Below are 16,005 nucleotides of genomic sequence, written 5' to 3'. Positions count from 1 at the left end.
TTGACGTGTTCTCCCTACCATGACAAAGGTGGATAAAGGTGGAAAGATTTCATGTAATCCATGGACACCAGTGAAGATCACAAATCATTGAAAAAAAAGGTTCAGAGCTCTGTCTAGTGGGTCTAGATGACCCAACTCCCAACGTTTAACGTTAAATACTACATAGATAGTATTTTAAAAATAAACTTCAAAATATACTGCATGACTTTTAGTGTACAGACTACTTGTAGTTCGCTTAAATAGATTACTTTCTACTAAGGGGTCTATATAAATTATTTTAAAATCTACCTTTAAATGATGTAATTACATCAGACACAAATCATGTTGAAAGCTTTCTTCTGCAGTCAAAGGTTCGAATCCCTCATTATGAACGGAATCAGGGCGGACGTGGACCTCAGCCTCTGGCCCTTTAAGAGTCTTCGGTCCTTTCCGGAAAGGCTCGTGTCCGTTCGTCCTCTCCCCCTTTCACTGCGGCACCATCTCCGAGCGGACTAGCTCGCTGCTTTCATCCCAGACCCTGACCGCTGACTGCCGCGTTAGAACCGTCGGTGCCGCCTCCCAGAAGCCTCCAGCTCTCGATCCAATGCAGGCCATCAAATGTGTGGTCGTCGGCGACGGGTAGGAGCGCGCGCGCGCGCGGCACCTTTCTCTGCTGTGATGTAGTGATGCGGCTGTGGACGCGCGGAGGATGGGAGGGAGGGAGGGAAGGAGGGAGGATGCTATGCAGGGGCTGGGGCTCCTCCGGACGGGTTCGGAATGCATCCCGATGGCTGTCGGTACTGGCCGCATTCGGCGCGTGGGCTTGTCCCCGGGAGGGTGGGGGCATTTAGGCCCCGAGAGGCAGCAGCTGAGGGGCTGGTGCGCGCTCAGGAATCTGTGGTCCTGGCAGCGGCGCGCAGGCCCCGCAGCCGGACCCCGCACAGGCTGCACCCGCATTCCATCCGCCCCGCTGAACAAACCACATTAACATTTATGCATAAAGATAATCAATGATTTACTCTGCATTCGCAGCTCTGGTCTTTAAAAAATGGAGATGAAAATGACAGTTGATGGGCTGCGACGTGGAAATGTGACAGAAACATCTGCAGACAGGAAGTTTGAGGGACATCCTGTTGACCTGACGGCAAACAGTGACGTCACATTCAGCTATGACGGGCTAAATCTTCAAACATGTTGAAGATCTACAGTCGTCCCCAAATCCAGGCCTGGAGGCCCGGTGTCCCACATGTTTTCCACCCAGCCTGCCATAGAAGCTCCTTATTGGCTAAACACGCCTGATCCAGGTAATCAGCCTCAAATTAGGGAAGGATTCTGGAAAACCAGCAGGGGGTTGGCCCTCCAGGCCTGGATTTGGGGACCCCTGACCTACCTACAGGCATGCACAGGTGTGTCCTCTTTAGTCACATGGTCTCTCTGGCCGAAGCCACACCCATCCCATGTCTTCAGCTCCTCACACTCACACTTACTCATTTCTTTAGTTGGTTTCAGATTTTTCTGGATCAGCTTCATAGATCACTAGAATCCAGGTTCTGTGACCCGGTGTGACATGGTGGTACTGCACTTCAGCGGCTTTAGCTGTGGGTGAGAGTCTTCCTGCTTTCAGAACATTTAAAGCTGCTCTGTCCTTTGGGGTTCCACAGGGCTCACTGCTAAGACTGCCCGTTAAGCTTCATTCTGAGTAACCCTTGTGCTATCCTAGGCACTTTACCATTGGGAGTTGGGTCATCTAGACCCACTAGACAGTGCTCTGAAACTTTTTTCTTCAATGATTTGTGATCTTCACTGGTGTCCATGGATTACATGAAATCTTTCCACCTTTGTCATGGTAGGGAGAACATGTCAATGGAAGGGGGGGGTCATCTTAGATAGCACAAGAGTTAAACATGTCAGACGTATGCACCCATGAACAAGAAAAGCTCCTCTGTTCCCCTGTTCTGGTATGTTATCACGGCCTGAGCTCTGTAGTGATACCGTTCCCCAGTCCCCCCCAGGTCATCTTGGCTCCACATGTCGAGTCGTTTGGGGGTTTATAAAGCTGTTATAAAGTTATGAAGCTGCATTTCTGGAACTCCCAGCGTTTTCAGTGTGAAGCTGCAGAAAGCTTCATTACTGAAGGCCCAACATCTCCAAACACGGAACCTGTTTTCACAGCCGAGCGTTTGGATCAGCACCAGTCCCTGCCCTGCTTATCAAGGTTTCAGCCCTTTTTAACAGCTTCTTTGATGAATTTAGATGTAAATGACCCCGGTTACACTTGATTAGTTGCGATGCTTTACAAATAAAACGGACTTGAGAAGAACTTCCATGTTATATTTTTGAAGGTTTGCTCAAAGGTCACAGGTAAACATGGCCTTTCATTTCTAGAGACATCCGTGATACAGATGACGGCTCCCCAGCCCTGGACCTATAGCTCCACCCTCTCTCCGATCTTCCCCAGATCCCTGTCCTTCATGTTGTTGATTACCTGGATCTTGTGTGAAGACTGTTCCAACCAATCAGCAGCCGGCGAGCCTGGCAGGGAATGCTGGGAAACGAACACAGCGCAGATATTTAGAACCAGGTTTAGCCGTCCTGACATGGGTTGTGATGGAGGTCAGAACACGGAACGTTTCTGTGTTTGGATGTTTTTTTCACAGCCTTTTACACCTTTTTCATTTATTACAGTTGGACATTCATGTGTGCGTCCTCTCCACTGCTTTCTTCTGACACGGGAAATAGCTAAAAGTAGACATTCGTCTGAACGCCCAGCAGCTGCTTCAGTGTGTGCAAAACGTCTTCATGTTGTTGAAGACACGCAGGTGTTTTCTAGGACGCCACAGGTGTCAGAGGAGGGGAAGGGTTAGAACACGTTACACACACACACACTGCATGTGTCACTTCATGTGGGAGCGCTCCGCTGAGGCGCCTGTCCGAGTGCAAGCGTGTGCAGTTTGTTTTCTTTTGACCAACGAGCTGTGCTGCATCCGTGGAGGTAACCATGGCAACTGCAGTGTCATTACTCTGCAGAGGCTGAAACAGAACAGTTTGAAGGCGTGCATGTTTCCAAAAACATGCATGGGGCTGCACGGTGGTGCAGAACACCAATGAGGTCCTTTCTGTGAGGAGTTAGCATGTTCTCCCCGTGCATGCGTGGCTTTTTCCTCTCACTGTCCAAAAACATGCTTTGGTAACACTAAATTGTCCCTAGGTGTGAGTGTGAGTGTGCATGGGTGTGTAGTTGTGGCCCTGCGACAGACTGGCGACCTGTCCAGGACGTCCCCTGCCTTTGCCCATGAGCGGCTGGGATAGGCTCCAGCAGCCCCGTGACCCCAAAGGAGACAAAATGGGTTTAGAAGGTGAAGGAAAAACGAATGAATGTCGAAGTTTTTAGAAAAAGATAAAAACAAATTTTATAAAGCAACATCTGCCAAAATCTTGATGGCAGATCTTTTTCTTTTTTTTTACTTTTTTGTTACGTTTTGGACTTATAAAATACCAACAAATAAAAAGAAGAAACCACAATCAAGAAAAAAATAATAAAGTAAAATAAAATACTCTAGAAAAAACTTAAAAAAAAACACAAAGTTGAACTAGTGGGGTACAACAAAAATTAATTTGTCTATTGTTTCCATTACTCCTCAATTGGAGTTGAAATTTTTCAGCTTTCAACCATAAGTGAACTGTCATTTTTTCCATGCAACAGATCTCTTCCTCCATTGATCCAGCCTCAGTGGTTCACTTTTCAGCCAAATCCTTGTTATGGGTATTTTGCAGGCCATGATCATGACTCTAAACAGTCCTCTGTTTGTTTGACTCTTGTTGGGAACAGTTCTATAGTATCCGTGGGTCAGCGGGTATTTAGTAGGACCTGCAGGGTTTTTGATGATGCTTTGCCAGAAGGGAACAACTTTACTGCATGTCCAGAAGATGTGTGAATGATTGGCGTTGGCGCTTCCACAGAGCCTCCAGCATTGTTGTGGAGTCCTCAGCTGTTTGCTTTTTATGTGAGGACTGATACAGAATTTTGTTATATTCTTCCATTTGAATTCTCTCCATTGTCTGGAACTTGTTGAGGTGTGTTGTAGCAGACAGACAGAATACCAGTCATCCTCTGACGGGTTAACCTGCAACTCTGACTCCCACTTCTGTTTTAAATACAGCAAAACAAAACCATTACATTTCAACAGACATTTATATAGTTGGGAAACCATCTTTGAATGTAGTTTTTTATCAGCTCCCGTCACCATTTCTATCACATCTCTGCCTTCCTGTGAAATTGAACTTTTTATCTCTTCATTGTGAAAGTTTCTTCATTGAAAATACCTAAATAAGTCTGTGTTTTCCAGTTCAAACTCTTTTTGAAAATGTTATTGTCTTTGTTTTTTTACATTTCAAATAAATCAAAATTAATGTTTGTTCAATTTAACAAATTGTTCATCTGGAATATCTACTGGTAATGCGAGAAATAAACAGCAGTCTGGGCAGCACATTCATTTTTACAACCTCAATTCTAGAGTTGAGAGGTTAAGGTTGTTCAGTCCCTCCATATTGTATCACTGATTCTACTGTAATTAAAGTCTTTCAATGTGTTTGGTTTTGTTGTCAAGTAAACTCCTAAGTATTTTATATTTTCTGAGTCCCCATTGCAGTTTAAATTTTTGTCACAGATGTTCAGCTGGTTTGTAGTTTATGGCTAGTATTTGAGTCTTGGAGATATTTAATGACAGATCTATTTTACATTTTCTTTACCATAATGACCTTATTTCTAGCAACTAGTCATTAATTCTTACTGTTTACGTTGTGTGAAAAAAGTTCATGTCCCAGCAATTATGCAAATGACATTTTAAGCCTTTGCATCTGCGCACGTTTCAATCAGTGTGTTCCTCTTTTAGCTAAATGTGGATTCAAACAGGATTAGAATGTATTGAGTGGAGCTTTTAAGACATTTAAAAAGTGTTCAAATGAAACCCTCTGACTTTATGAAGTCCTGACCTTTTTGTGTGTTTCTGAGCTGCTCAAATCTCATTTCAATCGACAATTGTAGTGACAACAAACCATTACTTCACCGTCATTACTGAAGAGTTTCAAAGAAGTACACGCAAACAAAGTCTGCTATAAAACTCAAAATTATTTTATGCAATTAATGCCTATTTAAAAGGGTTTAAAGATTTGAAAATGTCAGAATTTAATAGGAAACCTCATGACACGAAATCAAACTTATTTCTAATAGTCAGGTGGGTGTGGGTGGGGTTCAAAGGGGTGGATGTGGTGTGGGATGAGTTCAGAGGGGTGGGTGTGGTGTGGGTGGAGTTCAGATGGGTGGATATGATGTGGGTGGAGTTCAGAGGGGTGGATGTGGTGTGGGTGGAGTTCAAATGGGTGGATGTGGTGTGGGTGGAGTTCAGAGGGGTGGATATGATGTGGGTGGAGCTCAGAGGGTTGGATGTGGTGTGGGTGGAGTTCAGAAGGGTGGATGTGGTGTGGGTGCAGTTCAGAGGAGTGGATGTGGTGTGGGTGCAGTTCAGAGGGGTGGATGTGGTGTGGGTGGAGTTCAGATGGGTGAATGTGGTGTGGGTGGAGTTCAGAGGGGTGGGTGTGGGTGGAGTTCAGATGGGTGGATGTGGTGTGGGTGGAGTTCAGATGGGTGGATGTGGTGTGGGTGGAGTTCAGAAGGGTGGATATGATGTGGGTGGAGTTCAGAGGGGTGGATGTGGTGTGGGTGGAGTTCAGATGGGTGGATGTGGTGTGGGTGGAGTTCAGAGGGGTGGATATGATGTGGGTGGAGCTCAGAGGGTTGGATGTGGTGTGGGTGGAGTTCAGAAGGGTGGATGTGGTGTGGGTGCAGTTCAGAGGGGTGGGTGTGGTGTGGGTTGAGTTCAGAGGGGTGGGTGTGGTGTGGGTTGAGTTCAGAGGGGTGGATGTGGTGTGGGTGGAGTTCAGAGGGCTGGGTGTGGTGTGGGTGGAGTTCAGAGGGGTGGATATGATGTGGGTGCAGTTCAGAGGGGAGGATGTGGTGTGGGTGGAGTTCAGAGGGGTGGATATGATGTGGGTGCAGTTCAGAGGGGTGGATGTGGTGTGGGTGGAGTTCAGAGGGGTGGATGTGGTGTGGGTGGAGTTCAGAGGGGTGGATGTGGTGTGGGATGAGTTCAGAGGGGTGGGTGTGGTGTGGGTTGAGTTCAGAGGGCTGGGTGTGGTGTGGGTGGAGTTCAGAGGGGTGGATATGATGTGGGTGCAGTTCAGAGGGGAGGATGTGGTGTGGGTGGATGTGTCAGAGATTAGCCACAGAGGTGGTGTCATTGCATTAGTACACATGTGGCATATTTCTGTCCCTGCTTCAGGATCAGCACAACACCATCTTTGTTTTGCTCTGTGTGCTGCCTTTGGTTCTGTTTTTGTCATGCAAAACTGGTCAGCCAGTCTGGGCTGGACAAAGCTAGATTCAAAACATGTTCAGGACCGGCTGAGAACAACAAATCACTGTTTTGGAGCAGCAAACTTCCCCAGTTTACAGCTCAGAAACTAGCATTCCACCTTAAGCACCGTCATGTCATATGAAGCATGAAGGGATCAAAAAAACCTGAAGGATCTCCAAATCCAGGAACCAAGCAGCCCTCAGGACATCTAAGGAAAGGTGGGACAGCTTTGTAGAAGAGACTGAGGGGAAATCTGGTTCTCAGACCTTTGGGCTCAGATCAGACACAGTGGAGGAAATAAGGATTGGATCCCCTGAAGAATTTGTAGGTTTGCTAATGGTCATGTTCATTTGAACAAAGAAATAGATAATCGAGAGATCAACTTTGTTTATATACATTTCATTGCATTTCATTGAGGGAAATAAGTATTTGATCCACTATAACCATTAAGAGTTCTGGTTCAAATAGACCAGTTAGACTCTCTTCATCAACCTGTCACCTGAACTACAGACACCTGTTTGAACTGATCACCTGTTGAAAAGACACCTGTCCACAGGTGGATGGGACTTCCAACAGGATCATGACCCACAACATTCGGCCAAGGCATCCAAGGAATGACTGACGAAAAAGCAGATCGAGGTCATGGAGAAGTCCAGCCAGTTTCTGGACCTCAATCCTGTAGAAAACCTCTGGAGAAAGCCGAAGCTCAGAGTTGCTAAGCAACAGACACCAAATCAGAACGCTTTGGAGTCGTCTGTAAATAAGAGTTCCTGCTGATATGTGCAGAGGCCTGATCATCAACTACAGGAAACCTCTGACCTCTGTGCTGCTGATTATAAGGGTTTTCCAGCAAAGTACCTAGTCTTTCCAGAAAGAGGGATATAATTTATCCAATTATTTAAAATGGATTTCTTGATTTTGACTGTTCAAATGAACATACCATTAGGATGACAGACTGTCAGTTTCTTTTAGGTATGCAAACCTACAAAATCAGCAAGAGATCAAATACTTTCACTACATTACTAAAATTATTGGCTCACCCATCCAAAAAATCAGAATCAGGTCTCCTAATCAGTTGTTCTGGCCACAGGTGTATCAAATCAAGCCCTCAGGCATGCAGACGGTTTTTACAAACATGTTTTGAAAGAATGGGCCGCTCTCAGTGAATTCTAGTGTGGGACTGTCAGATGCTAGAGAGACGCCTTCTCTGGAGTGATGGATCACGCTTTTCCATCTGGAAACCTGATGGACCAGTCTGGGTTTGGAGATTGCCAGGACAACGGTACATTTGGGACTGCATTGTGCCAAGTGAGAAATTTGGTGGAGGAGGACTCATGGTGTGGGCTTGTTTGTCAGAACTTGGGTTTGGCCCCTTAGTTCCAGTGAAAGGAACTCTGAATGCTTCAGGATACCAAAATGCTCCCAACCTTGTGGGATCAGTTTTGAGTGGCTCCTTCCTCTTCCACCATGACTGTGTACCAGTGACCAAAGCAAGGTCCATGAAGACATGGAGGACAGAGTCTGGTGTGATGAACTGGACTGGCCTGCACAGAGTCCTGACCTGAACCCCATAGAACACCTTTGGGATGGATTAGAGCAGAGAGCCAGGCCTTCTCCACCAACATCAGTGTGTGACCTCACCAATGACCTTCTGGAAGAATGGTCCAAAATGTCTGTAACAGCTGCAAAAGGTGGACGACATCATATTGAACTCTATGGGAAAGGAATGGGACGGCACTTCAGTGTATATGGGAGTTAAGGCAGGTGAGCCAATACTTCTGGTATAGTAAAGAAAAACATGCTGACCATGCAAAACCCTAAAGAAGAGATCTCAGAAAACTGGATCCAGTTTGGTTTTTCTACAGGGTCACCGTCTTTAAATGTCTCTACATTTTGTCTTTTGATAGCACTGGCTGGTTACTTTAGATGAAAGCATTCAATAAATGGGCTTTAAAAATGTACATTTTAAAGTCTAACTTTACATTGACAGAAGTGTAAAGGTTTTGTCATTATATTAGCAAGTCAGCAAACAATTTAAAAGAACGGTTTTCAGCAGGTTCTTTGTTTAATTATCGGTGAGTGTGTTGATGCACATCACTGTTTGCATCTACGTCTTCTGGCAATGGAAGCATTTCTACAGAAGAAGCTTGGGCTCCCAGTCTTCATTATCGCTCCTCTAAGAGGTCTCCTGTCAGGTTCAGGTCAGGACTCCGTACACTCCAGTCAGGCTCTTCCTCATCCGACTGCTTCGTCCGAGTCCTGATGGAGCTTCTTCAGGCTCCGGTGTGCAGGCGTGTTGAAACAGGAAGTGCTCATCGCCAAACTGTCCGTCAAAGTTGGACCACGAAACTGCTTCACATTGTTTTGGTCTGCTGAAGCATCCCGGGTTCCTTTCCTTTAACCATAATCCTTTCTCCACCAAACGTCACACTTGACACAGTGCAGTCAGACAAGTTCCGTTCCCATGGCAACTGCCAAACCCAGACTGGTCCTTTGAATTTCCAGATGGACAAATTGTCCATGTAGAGTCTACTCTGCTATGTAGGAGTTTCTCAACATCCTGCCTTTGCAGCCCAGAAGATTGGATGCGACGTGTATATTTGATCTGCTTGATCCTACTTCTACTCTGTCATTGTTTTAGTGTTTTGCCATTTTTGTTTGGTTGAATATTTTGTCTAACTACAGACGAAGCAGCTTTTCTTGAACTAATGCGCCCAGCTTGCTATGGAGACTGGATCCTCAGGCTGTGCCTTCCTGCCCACAGCTTTGAGTGGGAACTGCTCTGAAATACCAGAACTCCTCTGCAAACTCCTGGCTGCTCCTCCCTAAAGCTCTTTCTGTGTCAGCGGTGGTTCCTGCTTTGCAAACAAGCTGTATAGTGTGCTGGAGCTCACAATAGTTCTCTTGGAAGGGGGATGTGTTGGACCGATTGAGTGTTGGCGGGTGGGGGTGCACCATAGAGGGCTTCGGTGTGCTCCAGGCAGCATGAATCTAGGACAGTGTTTGTGTGGCCCTCAGTGAACTGCAGTGGGATCCTATCCCTGCTCTCTGATGCAGGGGGGGTGTCGGCTCATTTCCCCTCTGCTGTGCTATTTCCTCAGGGCTGTGGGAAAGACCTGTCTGCTGATCAGCTACACCACCAATGCCTTCCCTGGAGAATACATCCCCACTGTGTAAGTCCTCCACCCACATCCCAGCACTGCAGCTGACTCTGCTCCAGGGCTGAGACACCCCCCATGACAGCCAGGACCCAAAACAGACGTAGATGTGAAGGATCAGCTGTCAGCGTCTTCATCACGGAGAACGTCCGTGCATACATGGAAGAAATGTTTCACAGATTTAGGTTTTTACTGTTGTTGACAGTTTACAGACAGTAACGCTAAAACGCTCACAGAAGCCCATCTTTTCATTGAAAGTGTTGCATTAAAGCATCGTCATAACGATTATAAAGATTATGAAGAGGCTCCTAAATGGTTCCAGACAGACAGGACTAAGCTGCTAAGAATAATACAATCAAATCAACCTTTATTTACACAGAAACTACTAATAAAGATGCTTAAAAAAGACCTTCTGTTGAGTTTGAACTCTGAGAAGGATTATGACCCTTCCATGTTTGTCATAGGTGCAGCTTCTGTTAAACTTTCTTTTTAGTATTGATGCCAAAACACCAGAACCACTGTATCCCAGATGTGAGCCGTACTACCGCTTGCCTGCATTCTTTAGGTTTCCTCATTCCTCCACAGCTTCGACAACTACTCTGCCAATGTGATGGTGGATGGAAAGCCGGTGAATCTGGGCCTTTGGGACACGGCGGGACAAGAAGACTACGACAGGCTCAGACCCTTGTCTTATCCACAGACGGTACTCCCACACAGCTGTCCGACTCGCACACCATCATCTCAGAGGGAACGTGGGAAAAAAGAGAGGAGTGACTGTAGCCCTTGTGCTGTTTTGTGGGGTCCAGATGAACCCACAACGTTAACGTCCCGTTGGGAGTGGGGTCATCTAGACCCACTAGACAGTGCTCTGAACCTTTTTTCTTCAATGATTTGTGATCTTCACTGGTGTCCATGGATTACATGAAATCTTTCCACCTTTATCCAGCTTTGTCATGGTAGGGAGAACATGTCAATATAGACAGCACAAGGGCTGGATGTCTATGGCCTTCATTGAGAGGGTCAGAGCACATCAGGATGAACATTCAGAGGGCCTTTTTACTGACACACAATTCATTTGCATCCTATAAATTCACACAAATAACTGCAGCAAGCAAACGGCAGAAAGTGGAAACGACTTAGCGCCTGGTTGAAAGTTATTTAGATCCTCCAGGTCCACTTTCATGTGTGATTAGGCAGTTAGAGCAGGCTCCTCTGTATCTGTTTAGTGTTGAACGCAGCTGTCATCAAGCTGCACAGAGAGCATCCAAACTGTTCCACCTTCCTGAGGAAGTCTCAAATGACTTCTGCAGTACAACACGCCCTCATGTTCGGCCTCACAGGAAGAACGGATTCCTGAGAGGTGATCACAGAGGGAAGGACGACAATCCAACAAACATTGTGTTTCTCTTTGGGTTACGTTAAAGTCCTGAGGCTGCCGACATGCGCTGAAGATCTGGGGTTGGCCCAAGGTGATCTGGTAACTCAGACTGTTGGAAAAGGCCATCACACAATGAACTGTCTCTGAAAACTTTTCATTTGGTTGTTTGATACAAGAAGAAAAAAGGTTCAGGTCAATGTCCTCAATCCCAGCCTGAGTCTGTGTCAAAGCCTCAATAATGTCACACTTTCTTTCTCCGAGTGAAAGCGGCCGTTAGCGTGGAGGCGGAGTTTGCAGGAAGAAGAGCCGCTGTGGTGAGACACATCTGGATCTCAACTAGCCGTCTCTCTTATTCTCTCCCAGGATGTGTTCTTGATATGCTTCTCCTTGGTCAGTCCGGCTTCCTTTGAGAACGTCAGAGCTAAGGTCAGTACGCTGACTGACCCCTCCTCCCCCTGTCCCGTCCATGCCGAGTCTGACCACCAGAGGCACATCTGCAGCTCCACCTGGCTCCGGCCCAAACTGCCGGGCCTCGACTCAGAACGGCCCGGATTTGAGCTGTCGCCTCAGCAGAGGGAGGACAGAGGGGCGTTGTGAGACGAGGTCTGAGGGAGAGCAGACGCTCTGTGGAGGAGGCGTCGTGGCCGGCTGTGGTTCGATCTGCTGAGCATCACGAGGTGTTCTCGCATTGAATCAGACGTTTGAGAAGGTCCTCCTCCTCTGCAGAGTGTCCTGTGTGTGGGCTGAAGGGACCCTCCTGTCCTCCTTCGCCCCAGGAGGTTCTGTGTGCATCAGATTGAACTTCCATTCATGCAGACCTATTTTTGTATCCATACCTTCAAGCATATTGAGTGTGGCGGCCGCTGACCCTTCGGCTCCTCCTCCTGGCTGACATTGTTCTTGTTTGTCTGCATGTGTGTGTGGTGCCACAGTGGTACCCAGAGGTGAGGCACCACTGCCCAAACACTCCCATCATCTTGGTGGGCACAAAGCTGGATTTGCGGGATGATAAGGACACCATCGAGAGGCTGCGGGACAAGAAGCTCTCCCCCATCACCTACCCACAGGGCCTGGCCATGGCCAGAGAGATTGGTGAGGCTGCCGCCGCCGCTGCCGCCGCCGCCGCTGCTGCTCATGCTGCCATGTTCAGCTGGCGTTTTTGAGTCATGCACAAATTGAATCTCCTAAAAAGTCTAAACAGTTGGTTTGTAAAAAGAACCCCCCCCCCCCACCTCCATTGCTGAAACAAATGAAACGAAAATGTTTTAGCTTAAAGGGCCTATATCCTGCTTTTCTTAAGCCTTTCAGAGTAAACTATATCCAGATATATGTTCATATATGACCTTTGGCACACTAAAGACCCACTTTTTATGAAATTAGTTATTGTCGGCTCATTTTCCCACCCAGAAGTAATGGGTTGTGGTGAGGAATGAACATTATAAAAAGTTATAGGTTAGGTTATATAGGTTTAATATAGGTTAATAATATAGGTTGATATAATATAAGCTAATAACCTATATTATATTATATTTAATGTGGCTAATAGGAGACTGCTCGCTTAAGGAGCCAGCCTCTAGTGGTCATTTGATGAAGTGCAGCACTTGGTATTCGGTGGGAGGTAAAAAAACAAAAACACTTGTAAGCAGAAACATGGTTGAAAACAGCTTTCTGTCCTTAAAACCAGCCGAACGAGTCACTGGAAATGTCCCTTTTTTTCCCATCATGCCCTGCTCTGGGCCTTCAGGGGCCGTGAAGTACCTGGAGTGCTCGGCCCTGACCCAGCGAGGCCTGAAGACGGTGTTCGATGAGGCCATCCGAGCTGTGCTCTGCCCCCCCCCAGTGAAGAAGAGGGGCAAGAGATGCACCATGTTCTGAGGAGGAGGGGCTGCTGGGGCAACACACTGCATCACCGTGAGCAACAACTGCTACGTCTCTGGCAGGATGAGAGCTAGTGGGAGCAAGTTTGCAATTCTGAGGTTTCTTTAGTGATTTTGGTGGTGTTGTTTTTTTCCAAACCACGACGGTAACAACTCTGACATTTATTTTGGTTTGTTTGTTTCCATAACTGGATGGTGTTATAGGTTCTCTTTGAAAGACTGACTGTCCAACTACGTCCTAGTCATAGAAGCAGACGACACGGCGGCCCAGAGGGCCACAAGACATAGGAGACATAAGACATACAGTTCCTAGAACTCCTCTTTTCAGCCTCGCTTGCTTGAATTAATGTGAATTGATGCACAGATGACTACACAGAAGGTGGACTGTGAATTTGCCTTCAGGGTCAGAGTTACCCCCAGCCTCTGATCTCAGATCAGCTTGTTAAAGCCAAATACTACTGCCTAGAGTTTCTCACCGTTTCTCACTTTCACCTCCTGCAGACAAAGACCGGGCTTTTTGCTCAGCAGCTGCTGGTTCTTTAGTGGTTGTTTTGGCGGGAAGAGGCTGCTGAAACCACGTTGGACAAGTCCAACTATGTGGCTCCTTTGGGTCGGTATGATAAGAGGACGTCCTAAATTCTAGTTTGAAGACCCTCATCATTTTAAATGATGCATCTCCGTGCCAAGATTGATTGAAATGAAGCAAACGTGAGAAAAGCTGTAGAAGCTGCAGAGGTTACCTGGAACCTCGCCACTGCGTGTCTTCTCAAACTGTTGGAACCTCTGCTCGTTTTGTCCGTCCCGTCCCTGAACCCAACTTTGGACATTTAACGATTTTCCCCAGAAGATCCTCTGACGTTTCTGTTGTGCTGGTTTATTCTGTCACTTCTGGACCTCCGTTACAGCCGACCCGTGTCCAAAGTGACGGCTCCTGTTTTCAGTAAACCAGGACAGACGGAAATCCGCCTCATTCGCAGCAAACCTGTAGATTCAGCGCCGATGGGTCTGCTAAACAATGAACGAAACACCTGTGCAAAGCAGCAGTTCTGTGGCGCAGAAAGACGGGTTTTTCAGTCACCAGTTCCTTGCACATGCGTGTGCTCTTACGTCTGTCACCTGATCTCATGGAGGGAGGTCAGCTGAATCTGAACTCCCAAAGCTCCCAGTTTATCCCCATGTTCTCGTGTAAAGGGTTCGTTTTCAACCGCTTAGTTTCAGCCAGTTTCATTTGAAAGTACGAGCAGAAGAAGAGCCCGGGCGACCTTTAGCCCGAGACGTCGCAAACGCAGCTTTATCCTCGTGAAACGAGTCAACGAACGCACCAAACATCAGATGAAGCTTTTTCTGAGGATGGAGGGATGAGGAAAGTAGATCTGGACTGAAGTTCTGCAGCAGAACAGAACATGCTGAGTTCTAACCAACGCTTTGGGCAGAGAGAGAAAGTCACAGCTGTTTGCAGACGGAAGTAAACCCGGCTGGTCTGACAAAACAGACGTGCACGAAGGAAAGGAAACTTTGGATCAAATTTTTCTGAGCTAAAGGAATAAATAGATAACTGCGGTAAATAAATCTACCATAGCAGAGTCAGTGTGGAGGATTTATTATTCATCTTTAGCCAAGTTTCTGTGTGAATTCCTGCTTTTATTCTGACGTTTACAGTCGTCGCCACGGGCAACACAGACAAAAATGACTGAGAGCGGCTCAGAGAAGCACGTCTGGGTGGCCCCCCCTCCTCATTTCATGCTGGGACGGTGGGATTCCATCACAAACCTTTGACTGTTATTGAAAGTCCAGATCAGAGCAGACCAGATCATCTGAGCAGAACCTGACAGTCAGACGGCGTAAATGACGAGGCGCACATGGGAGTAGAACGTGAACAGTCGTTTTTTCTGATCTGAAATTGGCCCCTCCCACATCGGCGGAAGAGAAAAAACAAAACAAAAATGTGGACAATGGTGAGTATAACACTCATGAGCTGCTCCAGAACCCGCCCAGAACCGGGGTTTCTCTGTGCTGGAGCATTTCAGGAGGAACAGCTGGGAGTTCTGGGGGTTCGGATCCGGCCGGTCCTCCTCCGTGTCCGCTCTTCTCTGCTGGGTTCTTAACAGCTGATCTCTGTAGGAGACTGTGGACAACTTGATCCGTGTCGCCGGACGACCTCGCTGCCTGAGGGGGCGGAGCCTGCATGGATCTCAAAACACTCGGTCTGACTTTATCCCACGGTGTAGATGTAGTCTGTGTGTGTGTGTGTGTGTGTGTGTGTGTGTGTGCGCGCGTGTGACAGGTGTGTACATAAGGCTTGTGTGTGTGGGCGGCGTTGTGGGGCTGATGAGAGACGGTTTGGTTTTCAGACGAGTTTTTTAGTGTCCGTTTTTGGTAATGTTTCATATTATTATAACACAGGAGAGTTTTCAGCAACACGTGAACGTAAAGTCAGAAAGGAGGCGAGTTCGTGACATCTAGTGATAGACGAGCAGAATAATCCTTAGACGAGGAAAGTGTTATGATTATCTGTATGTAACTGAATATTTAACTTAGCAAAGGGGTTAGAGGTGCTCGTCACGTTGCTGACAGACAGACACAGGGGTCCGTCCTGATGGAGGCCGTGATGCATTGGTGTATGGCTGCAGAGCCTCTGGACGTCCCGCCGCCGCCGCTGCCGCCAGCGGCGCGCTCTCTGTCCCGCTCTGTGGTGGCGCAGCTGTGTGGTCGAATCGTGTCGTGTGATCCTGCGAGCTAAAGTGTCCAAATGTAGCTGAAGACAGCAAAAAAAAAAAAAAATGAAAATACTAATATTGCATGGACGTTCTCTGGTGATTTCACGCACTGTCATTCTTAGAAGAGATTGTATGATCAAATGCATTGGCCATGTATGTAGTGTAAGATGACTTGTATACTTGTTCCAGCGTTTGTCCGATTTCTTATTACTTCCTGTCCGTGTGGTGAGCAATTTTGACTTTTTGTATACTAAATACAAATGCATATGGAAGCAGCGCCGCTCCTCCTGTCGTGGTTTCCTGTCTCTCATCCTGCACTGAAAGGAAAAAATGTATTTAATGACCCTTGTGCTATCTTGTGGGGTCCAGATGACCCCACTCCCAACGTTAACGTGCCTCGGAGGCACGTTAACGTTGGGAGTGGGGTCATCTGGACCCCACAAGATAGCACAAGGGTCAAAAAATGACAAAAGCTGCCAGTCA

At 47.0% G+C, this 16,005-nt stretch overlaps 1 protein-coding gene across 1 annotated transcript; it reads left to right on the top strand.

Moving 5' to 3' along the window:
• The first annotated feature begins 437 nt into the window (after nt 1–437).
• On the top strand, nt 438–15,799 carry LOC105354522 (ras-related C3 botulinum toxin substrate 3). Its single transcript, XM_011477887.3, has 6 exons — nt 438–618; nt 9,494–9,565; nt 10,136–10,253; nt 11,292–11,354; nt 11,861–12,020; nt 12,673–15,799. Exons 1-6 carry the CDS (start codon nt 584–586, stop codon nt 12,801–12,803), a joined length of 579 nt encoding a protein of 192 aa, XP_011476189.1. The 5' UTR covers nt 438–583; the 3' UTR covers nt 12,804–15,799.
• The last annotated feature ends 206 nt before the right edge of the window (nt 15,800–16,005 follow it).

The sequence above is a fragment of the Oryzias latipes genome, chromosome 19 (assembly GCF_002234675.1).
Source record: "Oryzias latipes chromosome 19, ASM223467v1".
NCBI classification, from domain to species: Eukaryota; Metazoa; Chordata; class Actinopteri; order Beloniformes; family Adrianichthyidae; genus Oryzias; species Oryzias latipes.
The sequence above is the reverse complement of the archived record's forward strand: the minus strand, read 5'-3'. Positions and strand labels throughout refer to the sequence as shown.